The sequence below is a fragment of the Somniosus microcephalus genome, chromosome 28, assembly GCF_052327205.1.
Source record: "Somniosus microcephalus isolate GS21.2 chromosome 28, FLI_Smic_1.0, whole genome shotgun sequence".
Taxonomy (NCBI): Eukaryota; Metazoa; Chordata; class Chondrichthyes; order Squaliformes; family Somniosidae; genus Somniosus; species Somniosus microcephalus.
Genome location: NC_141014.1, coordinates 24,013,897 through 24,028,502, shown reverse-complemented (window position 1 = coordinate 24,028,502; position 14,606 = coordinate 24,013,897). Strand labels below are relative to the sequence as shown.

At 45.5% G+C, this 14,606-nt stretch overlaps 1 protein-coding gene across 2 annotated transcripts in view; it reads right to left on the bottom strand.

Annotated features, from left to right (window-relative positions):
* Window positions 1-14,606, bottom strand: part of eif3l (eukaryotic translation initiation factor 3 subunit L) — a 79,628-nt gene that overhangs the window by 16,500 nt on the left and 48,522 nt on the right. For both annotated transcript variants that reach the window (XM_085969601.1, XM_085969602.1), the window contains 7 exons: window positions 13,009-13,088; window positions 9,685-9,746; window positions 8,568-8,637; window positions 6,991-7,064; window positions 5,301-5,472; window positions 4,060-4,214; window positions 1,013-1,183 (listed from right to left, as the gene is read on the bottom strand). In XM_085969601.1, coding sequence (XP_085825727.1) covers window positions 1,013-1,183; window positions 4,060-4,214; window positions 5,301-5,472; window positions 6,991-7,064; window positions 8,568-8,637; window positions 9,685-9,746; window positions 13,009-13,088 — 784 coding nt within the window. The remainder of the gene's footprint in view (window positions 1-1,012; window positions 1,184-4,059; window positions 4,215-5,300; window positions 5,473-6,990; window positions 7,065-8,567; window positions 8,638-9,684; window positions 9,747-13,008; window positions 13,089-14,606) is intronic.

The window sequence follows — 14,606 nt, the reverse complement described above, 5'->3', positions numbered from 1 at the left end:
TAGACTACGCCCACTAGTGACTTTTCCCCCTTATTATTCCTTATCTCCACCCAAACTGTTTCACTATCCTGATCCTTCGACCCAATATCATTTCTGACTATTGCAGTGATTCCATCCTTGATTAACATAGCAACCCCACCTCCCTTTCCTTCCTAATTGTCAAATACCCTTGTATGTTTAGTTCCCAGTCATGATCATCTTGCAGCCATGTTTCCGTAATGGCCACCAGATCATACCCATGTGTAGTTATTTGTACTGTCAACTCGTTTATTTTGTTACGAATGCTGCGTGCATTCAGATAAAGAACTTTCAAATATGTTTTCTGACAATTTATTCCTGCTTTTACCCCCTTTACTACTTTACCATTATACATTCTGTCCCTTCCTGACACACTCTGGTTTTTAATTCCCCCACTGCTACCTTGCTCTATTGCCTTCTCCGCTGTCATTTTTATTTTTCGCTCTCTTAAAACCTCCCACCCAACTAATTAGTTTAAAGCCCTCTCTACAGCCCTAGTTATTCGATTCGCCAGGACTCTAGTCCCAGCACTGGCCAAGTGAAGTCCGTCCCAACGGAACAGCTTTCTCTTGTCCCAGTACTGATGCCAGTGTCCCAAGAAGCAAAACCCATTTCTCCCACACCAGTCTTTGAGCCACGCATTTAACTCTCTAATTTTATTTACCCTAGCCAAATTTGCACGTGGCTCAGGTAGTAATCCAGAGATTATTACCCTTGTGGTTCTGCTTTTTAATTTGGCAAATTGTCAGGAAAAGTAGTGAAAAAATGGAGAACAAAAATTCAAATAAAATGTACCATCTACTCTTGCTAATTGAAAGTCGTTTTTTGATTGAAAAAAAAAAAAATGGAATTATCCAGTAGATTAATAATTTAATTTAAATAAAAAACAGCCCTGGAGGCACTTTTTTGTGCTAGCATTTTGAATTAAACAAGTTCAAATGAGAAGGAGTAGATCGTATATACGCAGCCCCATAAACATTGGTTTTTTGTTTACCATCTCATATTTGTAGGTCGAGCGCTGAAACATGTTCTTTGTTCTCTGAATATATAGCAATATGTTGGCAAACACACGGATCGAATCCTGGTAACGTCGCATCATCAGGTAGGCGAAGCCCACATAATAATATGTTGTGACCTGACACTCTGGCACCCGGGAGTACATGCTCTGCAACGGAATTGAACACAATACAAACAGGTTTATAACAAGGAATCTAACTCCCCAAACCAGGCACGCATGTGTAGAAATCCAACATTTAACTCTCCCTGTGAGGACCAAGTTTTGTAAGCTCTCTGTAGATCTACCAGCCACAGTGAATTACTGGGACGTGACATTCCCCCTTGATTTGGGGGGGGGGGGGGGGGGAAATGAGGGGACAGCAAATGAATTGGTTTCAACAACTTTTCCTCCTGGTTATCTGAAGCGTTGTGATCATTACAAGTTCATCATTGTGGGAAGCACGGGACAGCAGTTAGAATGTTTTCAGTACCCAGCACAGTAGGAGAGTTTGACGTATCAGGAGGTAGCAGTACATCAAATGTTGTGAAATCTATAGAAACACAGAAAAATAGGAGCAGGAGTCGGCCCTTCGAGCCTGCTCCACCATTTAATATGATCATGGCTGATCCTCTATCTCAATACCATATTCCCGCTCTCTCCCCATACCCCTTGATGCCTTGTGTCTAGAAATCTATCTATCTCCTTCTTAAATATATTCAGTGACTTGGCCTCCACAGCTGTCTGTGGTAGAGAATTCCACAGGTTCATCTCAGTCCTAAATGTCCTACCCTGTATCCTGAGACTGTGACCCCTCGTTCTAGACTCCCCAGCCAGGGGAAACATCCTCCCTGCATCCAGTCTGTCTAGCCCTGTCAGAATTTTATACCTTTCAATGAGATCCCCTCTCTTCTTCTAAACTCTAGTGAATACAGGCCTGGTCGACCCAATCTCTCCTCTATAGGAGAAAGATTGGAGTCTTGTTCTACTCTCCCTCACGGCTGAGATGAACCATCTTTCAAGAGAAAGGAAAAACTGGGGAAAATATGCTGATGAGGTTGTGCTTGCAATTAAATGCTGGAATTGATTCAGAAATACCTAACCTGGCAGCCAAATGCGTTTAACTCACGGAGCCTTACTTTGCAGATTACCATATTTAAACTTGCTAAATACAGTTCTGAGCATCGATTACTCCGCTAAAGACTGCAAGTCAAATAAGAGCAACTTATCCTCCACCCCCCCACTCGCCATTTTTCTGGCCTCTCATCCGGATGACACCGACTTCTTCATGTGGTGCACTTCCACGGGCACCTTCCAATATCTCACCCATTGTTTGTGAGCCTTGACAGTGGGTGTTGGCAGCTATTCAACCTTGGAGGACACCACAGCAAAGCTTGATCTCAAAGCAATGCCCACACAGGAGTCACTGGCCAGTAATCAGGAAGTGAAACTCTGGAAAACTTTCCATCTCTGGTCGTAAGGTACTGACAGCAATTATAACGCTCCCAGCCAGCTGAATTAGCATAGCCTGGGGATCAAAGCCAGGATCTTCCTGGCCTTTAGGGCTCACCGGAGGGTCAAACCTTCCTCGCAAACAGTGGACAACCATCAACCGCCTCAGAACCGCTCATGGTCGATGTTGCCACCTTATCCATAGATGGAAGATTAAAGCATCCCCATCATGCGACTGCGGAGCTCCAAATCAGACCCTGGAGCACATCATCGAGCACTGCCCTCAGAGGAAATTCGCAGGCAGCCTACAAGATAGCCCCCCTGTTACACCAGAAGCTTTGGCCTGGATATCTGACTTAGATATTGACATTTGATTTGCTACTAGTATACGAAAGAAGAGAGTGTAGCTATGTACAATGTACTCCCACGGAGCTATTGGGGGAACGCAAAAGTGATGCTAAAAAGCAAGAGCAGTGGGCAAGGTCTGGGCTTTCAGACACTGCACCAAGATGGTGTGACAAGAGTCGATGCCTCCCAATGTTTTTACACAGCGAGTTTCCAAACTCAACCTGTTTAGCGACAGGACGGAGCAGAATTGAGGCCAGGCCTTTCCCGCGTGGAATTGACCAGGCGGTTCTCAGAATGCACGATACTGAACAGCACTTGCAGAGGCCCAGGGGGCTTTGCAGTTACCCTAACTCCAGGGCCAGAAAGTAACATAACTTGAAGGAAAAAACCATTTAAAAAACGCATCATCATTGATGTATACACTACTCCTTTTCTCTCCCCCCACTCAATTAATGAAAACATTAAAAACTCTTGGCTAATTACATAAATTTGAAAAGGCCATTGCGGTCTAGGAGGCTAGTCCCAATGTTATGTTTGGCTTATAATCAATGTTCCCTCTAATTTGTTTCTGGGCCGCGTGACCCCTTTAACGGGCGGCACGACCCCTTTAACGGGCTGCGCAGCCCAATCACAATTCCGCGCAGGCGTGGATTTTCCATTTAAAAGCCGGCGAGCCAGCTGCGCGGGAGCTCCAGAACGCTGCGTGGCCGCGGGGCTTAAAGGGAACATTGCTTATGCTTTCGGATGCGTTACTCTGGTGACCCAGTGGCATCGTGAACGCTTCTTTCTCGTAATGAAACCCCAACATTCATCAATAGCTTCATCAAAAAGCTGGAGAATGCAATTCTAACTTATACAGGAAACTTTGGTTTATCCGGAGGTTAACTGTCCGGAATGCTCGATCCACCGGCAAAATTCAGGAGTCGGCTCAGTAAGTTTTTTTTCTTTTCGTTGCTTTTTTTTTTCCCCACCAGTCAGGCTCTGCAAGGTCTAGCTAAAGCTGTTGCTTAGCTACAGAGACGCTTGCAAGCTACGGCTGACTGTTTAGAAGCTGTGGGTTTGTTGCTAGATACGGAGCTCAAAAGCTCCGTATGTTTTAACATTAGCGCTGGTTTGTCCGGCAGTTTTGATGGGACGGCAGCAGCTCGGTCCCGTCGGTGCCGGATATCACAAAGTTTCCTGTAGTTAAAATTAGCGCGCTAACTAATCTCAGTTTAGTAGCGCAAGCGTGTTGAAGTGGGACGAACCTTTTTATTGAGTTCAATGTTCTCGAGCACCTTGATGGCCTGGTAGTAATCGCCGAGGAGCGAGTGGAGGCGCAGGAGCCCCACCAAGCTGAAATACCCCAGCATTTTGTATAGGGAGTGGCGACCATACTCCCCAGCAACACTCTCGGGGTCTCCTGTAACCAGATGAACAACAGCAGGTGTTAATACAGAGAGTGAATGCAGGTGTCTAGGCCAGTCAGTTTTAACCAACACCTAAAAAACCAGATAATCTGGTCATTATCACACTGCCGTTTGTGGGAGCTTGCTGTGCGCAATTTGGCCGCCGCATTTCTTTACAACAGCGACTACACTTCAACAAGTAGTTAATTGGCACAAAAACACTTTGGGGCGTCCCGAGGTGGGGAAAGACGCTGTATAAATGCAAGTCTTTCTTCACAAAAAGAGAGATATCATTTGTATGCAAGTGTGACTCATACAATTGATGGAAAAAATGCAAATGTTTGAGAAATCTGAATTAAAAACAGAAAAAGCACAGCAATTCAATCAGGGGTCTGCAAAATGTAAAATGACATTCTGGTTCGGAATAGAGCTGGCTGCCCCAGCATTTTCGGATGCTAACTTAAACCTAGTCTACTGGACAAAAATTAAAAACTAACCTTTGTTTTTGTTCTAAGTTAAACACATATCACAAGGCCAACCTGGCAAAAAAAATTAATGCCTTTCAGTGCAGAATAAGTTTAGCTGGAAAGGCAAAAAATTTAACTAAGATTTCCTAAGAAAGATACTTAATTGAGGTGTTTAAAATTATGAGGGGCCTAGATAGAGTGGAGAGGAAGGACCTATTTCCCTTAGCAGAGAGGTTAATAACCAGGGGGGCATAGATTTAAAGTCATTGGTGGAAGGATTAGGGGGGAGTTGAGGAGGACTTTTTTCACCAGAGGGTGGTGGGGTCTGGAACTCACAGCCTGAAAGGGTGATAGAGGCAGAAACCCTCATCACATTTAAAAAGTGCTTGGATCTGCACTTGAAGTGCCGTAACCCACAGGGCGACGGACCAAGAGCTGGAAAGTGGGATTAGGCTGGATAGCTCTTTTTCAACTGGCACAGACACGATGGGCCGAATGGCCTCCTTCTGCACCATAAATTTCTATGATTCTTCTATAACACAGCCCCAAAATCGTGAAATGAGGGTGAGCAAAAACCATCAACGGAAAAATAAAACCAATGACTTCACAGAACGCAGAATCACCCGCACTTGCCTCCACTGGTGTAGACTTCTAGCTGCCGGTTGATGTTGGACTTGTCGACCAGCGAATGCAGGACATTGAGGACACTGTGAACATTCCAGATTTTGGGATTTGACCGCAGGAATTCGATCTCCTCTTCGGTCTTCTTGGCTGTTTTGCAGCGGTACTGACTGAAAGACTGGAACTGTACGGAGAAAGGGAGAAAAGGTTACAGTGGAAGATATCGAGAGGGTTAGCTCTCTAATAGATTAGCCAGATTTGGGGTCAAATCTCTGGGGAGTAGCAATAGAGGTGGCTGGAAATTGCTACAGGGCAACCTAGGAAAAGGCACATTTCTATTTGTACTCTGAATAAGTGTGTGGCTTATTTCTAATGTTTGAATCTCTGCTGGGTCTCCAGTATTGCAGCGTTAACAGCTCAAAGGCCTGGATGAATGCAGCTCCAACAACACAAGAAGCTCGACACCATCCAGGACAAAACAGCCCGCTTGATTGGCACCCCATCCACCACCTTAAACATTCACTCCCTCCACCACCGGCGCACCGTGACTGCAGTGTGTACCATCTACAAGATGCACTGCAGCAACTCGCCAAGGCTTCTTCGACAGCACCTCCCAAACCCGCGACCTCTTCCACCTAGAAGGACAAGGGCAGCAGGTGCATGGGAGCACCACCACCTCCAAGTTCCCCTCCATGTCACACACCTTCCTGACTTGGAAAGATATCACCGTTCCTTCATCGTCGCTGGGTCAAAATCCTGGAACGCCCTCCCTAACAGCACTGTGGGAGTACCTTCACCACGTGGACTGCAGCGGTTCAAGAAGGCGGCTCACCACCACCTTCTCAAGGGCAAATGTAGGAAGTCACACAACACCAGGTTATAGTCCAACAGCTTTATTTGAAATCACAAGCTTTCGGAGCGCTGCTCCTTCGTCAGGTGAAGTGCTCCGAAAGCTTGGTGATTTCAAATAAAGCTGTTGGACTATAACCTGGTGTTGTGTGACTTCCTACATTTGTCCACCCCAGTCCAACACCGGCATCTCCACATCATGGCTACTTCTCAAGGGCAATTAGGGATGGGCAATAAATGCTGGCCTTGCCAGCGATGCCCACATCCCGTGAATGAATAAAAAAAAATTCTGCTCCTTCACTGGGCCCACGTTTACACCGCACCAGTGCTGTTGCTGCAGAGGTCATAAGGAAGTGGTGTACAACATGGTTTGTTCCAGTACAAATCCTAGGGCAAATAGATTAAGTAACCCAGCTGTCATGCCACTTCTCTTCATAACACCACGTTCGACTGGAGTAGATCAAATGACAAAGGCACGAGATGGAAATAAGACTGAAACCATGCAGTTCTAAATCTGGACTAAATTCATGATGCTAAAAATGACCCTTTATTTCTGCTCTTTGCAGATGTAGCTTGGAGTACAGGACTGCTAACAGAACACGCACCTTGCAAGAATATGGATAAGTCTCCCTGCTGATTTCTTACTCGGCATTACCCTCCCCAGACTCCAACAGTCTAGATAAGAACTGCCAATTGTCAATAAGAAGCCAAGACTAAATTGTCACAGGAACAGGAGTAGGCCATTCAGCCCCTCGAGCCTGTTCTGCAAACACGCAAGCCCCTCTGAAACAGAAAAGTAACGCTCACAGTTGAGACCCAGGCACATTAACCTAAAGAGAAGGCAGAAAGTCACCTGGTAAATGAACTCATCAATGATGTCCCACAGCCACTGGTTGGGGAGCTCTAGGGGAACTGGGCCATCTGCATCTAAAGAGATGATAAAGATTGTTTTGATTTAAAATTAGTAGAATCTATAGATCTGAAAATTCAACACTTCAGTCTCAATTTATTATCAGAGTTGTAGCGTCCTCAGACTATTCATTAAAAAAGTCATACACTATACTGTAGAATTATTCTTCCCCAACTACCTTTTGGTAGCTGGTTTTTCTACCTCACAGGTTCCCAAACCATTTTTGTTGAGCTCCCTGCTTAGAGATTCACGTTCCGTGCGCAATTAAGAAACAGCACTTTTGCATAATTACTGTGTGTGTAGATATACAGGAAACTTTGGTTTATCCGGAGGTTAACTGTCCGGAATGCTTGAACCACCAGCAAAATTCAGGAGTCAGTTCAGTAAGTTTTTTTTCTTTTCGTTGCTTTTTTTTCCCCACCAGTCAGGCTCTGCAAGGTCTAGCTAAAGTTGTTGCTTAGCTACAGAGACGCTTACAAGCTACGGCCGACTGTTTAGAAGCTGCTAGCAACAGGGTTTGTTGCTAGATACGGAGCTCAAAAGCTTCCGTATGTTTTAACATTAGCGCTGGTTTGTCCGGCAGTTTTGATGGGACGGCAACAGCTCGGTCCCATCGGTGCCGGATATCACAAAGTTTCCTGTAACTGGTAACCCAGAATACTTCAGCATTGCAGTCACAATAGCTGCCATACACTTTGGGGTTTTTATATGATGTCCAGTCATATCCTCAGAACTGCCAAACTTAGATGAAGTAAGGGTGGGAGGAAGCTTGTGTGGAACATGGACCTGTTGGGCTGAAGAATAGCCCTTCTGTGCTGCAACTTCTATGTAATGTGTATTGGGGCTGCTGATATTGGAAGGGGGCGAGATGTTGGCTGATGCTTCGGGTATAGAATCTGTCACGATACAGCTCTGGCTCTGTTCACCTTCTCAAGTGACCTTCTGTTCTAATGTCTTTTCATTGCCCCACTGCAATGATCTTTTATATCCATTAACAGGCTTGCGCTTCTGTACTAATCAGTTTTCAGGTCCTCGTGCACCCCCCTTCCACCATGAGAGTAGATATCACATAGAAAAATAGGAGCAGGACCATTTGGCCCTTCGAGCCTGCTCCGCCATTCAATATGATCATGGCTGATCCTCTATCTCAATACCATATACCATATTCCCACGCTTTCCCCTAACCCCTTGATGCCCTTTGTGTCTGGAAATCTATCCATCTCCTTCTTAAATATATTCAGTGACTTGGCCTCCACTGCCTTCTGTGGTAGAGAATTCCACAGGTTCACCACCCTCTGAGTGAAGAAATTTCTCCTCATCTCAGTCCAAAATGTCCTACCCCATATCCTGAGACTGTGCAGTAATAATGACCGCGTTCCCCAACTTTCCCCCTTCTTCCCACTTGCCGAGTTTTGCCGGGGGGGGGGGGGGGGGGGGGAAGAGAGAGAGAGGGGGGGCCGTGGAGAGAGATGAAAAAGAATGCGAGAAAATAAAGAATATTTCACTAAAAATGTACTTACTGAGAATGTAGTTGAACAGATTGCAGTAATTGTAGTAAGATTCAAACCTCTGCTCCAACGTAGGTCCTCCCTAGGAAATAAAGAGAACCATTGGCTATCACAGGAAGACCCGAGAGTTCTCTAAACTATGCTTAATGTAGAGTTTACCCTAGAGATTGTATAGAAGCTTAAAGTCTGTCAATACTTACATAGAAGATAGGAACAGGAGTAGGCCATTCGGCCCTTCGAGCCTGCTCCGCCATTCAACGAGATCATGGCTGATCATCCAAACCCTAGCACCCGGTCCCTACACCGACAGCCATCCCACCCAAGCCCTATCCCCGTAACCCCACGTATTTAATCCCCCCCTAACACTAAGGGCCAATTTTTATCATGGCCAATCAACCTAACCCGCACATTTTTGGACTGTGGGAGGAAACCGGAGCACCCGGGAGGAAACCCACGCAAACACTGGGAGAATGTGCAAACTCCACACAGACAGTCACCCGAGGCCAGATTTGAACCCGGGTCCCTGGCGCTGTGAGGCAACAGTGCTAACCACTATGCCACCGTGCTTAACTCTACTCAACAACTTTTGGACAATGTAATACCAAACTGCTGACTACTACTGTGGAATTCCCAATAATTAGCTATCGCTCTCTATAAATCTGCGACAATGGCATCATGATCACTGATCTTTCTGTGTGACTGCCATTAGGCACCAGGACCAGAGAGTATATCGATAGCTGCACTCACAGAAACCCAAGCCGGAATCAAAATTTAAAAAAATAAATCACCCAAAAAGCCTGAAATGGCACATACTGTACATTATATAAATGATGAAAGAGTGTGGCGAGTTATTACAAGGCTTTAATCTAATTTCATTTTTATAGAATAGAATATGTGCTCCCGTTTTAAGATTTTGAAAAGCAAGATGCAAGTCTTTGTATCACTGCTAACATACAAGAATAAAAGGTCTAAGCTACTGCTTAACATTTTAAATTAATGAGCACTGGTACAAGAAACAAGGCAAAACTGTGCGTCTATCAGAACTGATTAAAAATAGCATGTAAAATATTATACTTTTAACAGTTAAAATGTCCGGTAAACAAATGAAATGGTGGGGGTTAAGACTTACGCTGACTTTAGCATAAATGTGTCTGTAGTAGAGCTCCTTGTACAGAATAAGGAAAACAGCATCTGGAAGAGACCATTTAGGAGGTAAATACACTCAGGCACTACTTGTACCCACAGAAGTAATAAGTTCCTCAGCTTAATAGGTGTCAACTACACCTCATCAGATAGGCAATAGCACAAACATTTTTTAAAAAATCAAAATTATCCATTGCCTTTTTAATCTATAGATTTAATCTCCTCGCCCCCATAAAGATAACCAACAGACTTTCAAATTAAGTTTCTGTTCAAACCTCAAAATTTCACCGGGTATTCTAGGGACAATGGGGCCCAGATTCATAAACGCCCGAAACTGGCGACGGCACTCCATGCGGGAGCGGCCCGAGGACTGGCCTAAATTTGCCCTCAGATTTCACCGTCATAATCCAAGGGAGCTGCGGGCGTCAATCAGGCGGCACAAGGCAGCTTGCCCGTTTGGGGTGGGGCGGGGAATCATTTAAGTCCTGCGCAGGGTGGGGGCTAAGAAATAGGAGCAGGAGTCGGCCGTTCGGCCCCTCGAGCCTGCTCCACCATTCAATAAGATCATGGCTGATCTGATCTTGGCCTCAACTCCACTTCCCTGCCCGCTCCCCATAACCCTCGACTCCCCTGTTTTTCAAAAATCTGCCCATCTCCGCCTTGAATATATTCAATGACCCAGCCTCCACAGCTCTCTGGGATAGAGAATTCCAAAGATTCACGACCCTCAGAAGAAATTCCTCCTCATCTCCGTTTTAAATGGGCGACCCCTTAATCTGAAACTATGCCCTCTAGTTCTAGATTTCCCCACGAGGGGAAACATCCTCTCTGCATCTACCCTGTGAAGCCCCCTCAGAATCTTAGATGTTTCAATAAGATCACCTCTCATTCTTCTAAACTCCAATGTGTATAGGCCCAACCTGCTCAACCTTTCCTCATAAGACAACCCCTTCATCTCTGGAAGTTGAACCTCGTGAACCTTCTCTAAACTGCCTCCAATGCAAGTATATCCTTCCTTAAATAAGGAGACCAAAACTGTACGCAGTACTCCAGGTGTGGTCTCAGCAGTGCCCTGTACAGTTGTAACAGGACTTCCCTACTTTTATACTCCATCCCTTTGCAATAAAGGCCAATATTCCATTTGCCTTCCTAATTACTTGCTGTACCTGCATGCTAACTTTTTGTGTTTCATGTATGAGGACCCCCAGATCCCTCTGTACCGCAGCATTCTGTAGTCTCTCTCCATTTAAATAATATTTTGCTTTTTTTATTCTTCCTCCCAAAGTGGATAACCTCACATTTTCCCACATTATACTCCAGCTGCCAGATTGTTGCCCACTCTTAACCTCTCTATATCCCTTTGCAGACTCTGTGTCCGCCTCACAACTTGCTCTCCCACCTATCTTTGTATCATCAGCAAATTTGGCTACATTACACTCGGTCCCTTCATCCAAGTCATTAATATAGATTGTAAATAGTTGATGCCCCAGCACTGATCCCTGTGGCACCCCACTAGTTACAATTTACCAACCTGAAAATGACCAATTTATCCCGACTCTCTGTTTTCTGTTAGTTAGCCAAACCTCTATCCAGTCTAATATAGTACCCCATACACCGTGAGTTCTTATCTTGTGCAGTAACCTTTTATGCGGCACCTTATCGAATGCCTTCTGGAAATCCAAATACACTACATCTACTGGTTCCCCTTCATCCACCCTGCTTGTTATATCCTCAAAGAACTCTAGCAAATTTGTCAAACACCATTTCTCTTTCATAAAACCATGTTGACTCTGCCTGATTGTACAGGAAACTCTTTTTTATCTGGCACCAACGGGACCAGCGTGGTGCTGGTTTATCAAAAAGTCTGGATTACAGAGAGGTATAGTAAAAGGTACGAGAGCCCAGTACACGGCCACAGATCCAGGCGTCCCTGTTGCATGGCAACAGGTGCAGGAACCCCAGTCACAGATCCAGGCGTCCCTGTTGCATAGCAACAGGTGCAGGAACCCCGGTTACACGACCACAGATCCAGGAACGGCCACTAATATGAAGTAAAACTTACCTGAACCTACTCCTGAATTTTGCCGGTTAACAGAGATTTCCGGTTGTTTAGGTACCGGTAAATCGAGAGTTTCCTGTATTATGATTTTCTAAATGTCCTGCTATTACTTCCTTAACAGTGAATTCCAGCATTTTCCTAATGACAGATGTTAGGCTAACTGGAGGCGGGCGGGGGGAGGGTTGGAAAAAAAAAGACAGCCTGCCAGACACTCAGTTGTTTTATGGATCCAGGAGAAGCACTCCTGCCTTTAAGGACCGCTGGTTAGGCAGTTCAAGACCCAGAAATACTGGTCGCAGCTTGCAAAGCGCAAACTGGTCTCAACTAATTTAGGTTGGAAATGGGAGCAGGAGCCTCATTTCAATATTGAAGGGAGACCTCTGATCATTTCAGGCGGCAGCCAGGGCTGCCAAAGAAAAGGTCCTGATCAGTTCAGCAGTGGCCTGACGCTGGTGCAGATTGGGGACGGGACGCTGCCCCTGCTCAACTGGTTACTGCCGTGCCTGTTTCACACATGGATACCGGTCACAACTTGTTGAATTTAGACTCCCGACGCACCTCAAATCTGATGCCCGGTATTTTGAATGCGCCAAACAAAATTAGAGGGATCATTTTTGTAGGGTGGTCCTAGCTGGACAAGCAGTGGAAACTTAGCAGCGCTGTGTGTCTGGCTTTACCCGTTTCAACTCCACTTGTGCGGAGTTCCCAGTACAGGAAACTTTGGTTTATCCGGAGGTTAACTGTCCGGAATGCTCGAGCCACCGGCAAAAATCAGGAGCCGTTTAGTTAGGTTTTTTTTCTTTTCGTTGCTTTTTTTTCCCACCAGTCAGGCTCTGCAAGGTTTCGCTGAAGCTGTTGCTAAGCTACAGAGATGCTTGCAAGGTACGGCCGACTGTTTAGAAGCTGTTGCTAAGCAACAGGGTTTGTTGCCAAATACGGAGCTCAAAATCTCCGTATGTTTCAACATTAGCGCTGGTTTGTCTGGCACTTTTGATGGGACGGCAACAGCTCGGTCCCGTCAGTGCCGGATAGCACAAAGTTTCCTGTAGTTGGGTTTAAGAGATTCCAGAGCACCCAGAGAGGTTCCCATGCATGCCAGACATCCGGCTGATCAACAAAAAAAAAACAAAGCAAGTGTGTACTGAATACACTTTTAAACTACAAGTCTTATTCTACTACAACTTATACAGGGCAAGAGTCCATGACTCAATACATTAATAAAGAATATTATGTACAAGCGGAGAACAGTACCATTCCGACATATAGATGCAATAGCTTCCGCCTCTGGCCAAGGGGAGTTTTTGAAGAACCTTTCTGTCAGTTTGTTCCAGCTGAGGAAATAGAGAGATTTAAAAGACGTTACTCAAACTGTTTCAGTAAGTTTTCACACTGCAACCAAATAATTTTTATACCACAGACACGATGTCCAGAATATGAAGCACCTTATTGGTTGGACTGAGGGGTGCCTTAGTGACAGACATTTTTTTTAAAAAGTTTTTTTTGTCTTACTGATTTTCTCTCCCCTCATAAATACAAGATAGTCACGAATAAATCCAATAGGGAATTCAGGAGAAACGTCTTTACCCAGAGCAGTAAGAAATTGGAGCTCGATGCCACAAGGAGCAGTTGAAGCGAATATCACAGATGGATTTAAGGGGAAGCTAGATAAGCACATGAGGGAGAAAGGAATAGAAGGATAGGTGGATAGGGTGAGATGAAGAGGGATGGGAGACAATGTTCCCTCTAAATTGTCTTTTTTGTGTGCGGCCTGTTTATTTCAATGCGTGGTCCCTTTAAATTTCTGCGCTCGGGCGATATTTCAGATGGAAAAGCCCGTGAGCGGCCTGTGCGGGACCTTGCAGATTGCTACACGGCTGCGTGCAGTTCAGAAGGAACATCGGTGGGAGGAGGTGCGTGTGGAGCATAAACGCTGGCATAGACCAGTTGGGCCGAATGGCCCGTTTCTGTGGTGTAGATGTAAGGGGTTTTCCTCGAGAGATTTCCCTGAGGTTTCTCTCTCTAGAGGCCTCTCTCTCTTGCACAGTAAAACCTTGAATGGTTCGACCCACTCGCCCCTTAGATTCTATACTCTGGACTTTGGGGCAGGAACTACAATGTAGAGAAAACTCTTGTAGACCAAGTTTGATGAAACGAAATGAAATTTTATTGCATAAGGAAAAATATCAAATCAAATGCAAGCAGATAAGAGAGTACATGGGAGGGAAAAACACACAAACAAATCATAACGACACAGTACTAACTAAAGCAAATACAGGCATCTTATACTCTACAAAGATCATCATGAAATAAGGAAACACACGGAACATCGAGGGACAACAACTCATGTTAACTGTACCCTTAAATCCACCCCCCTTATTAAACCTATCTAGATCTGATTGTGAAGGGCCAGAAACATGCTCACCAATCCCACTAGGAAGTGCAAGATTTTGAAATCGAGTCGTGTTTGGTCTTTTCAGGCGTTTCGTCTCCACGTGGATCATGGAGCTCCTGCTAACTGCGCCACACCTCTCTCCCGAGGTGGGGGTCGGGGGCGGCTGGACACCGGCAGGCCTGGATGTCGGCAGGGTCGAGGATCGTCGGCTCGACCCTGGTTAGAGGAGCCTTGGGCTGGCTCCCATCGTGTCTTCAGTTTCTTTTCTCTTCTCCCGAGCCGGGGTGGCTGGAAGGTTTCTTCTCTTGGGACCTTTATTTTTTTGTTTCTTCTCCCAAGTTGGGTCGATGGCCTCTCGTTCTGGCAATGGCCCAAGGATGGTCGATGATCTCCCGATGTGCTTCCCCGGGGCGGAACGCCGGTTTCGAGACGGCCTTCTTGATGTTGGCTTTCTTCT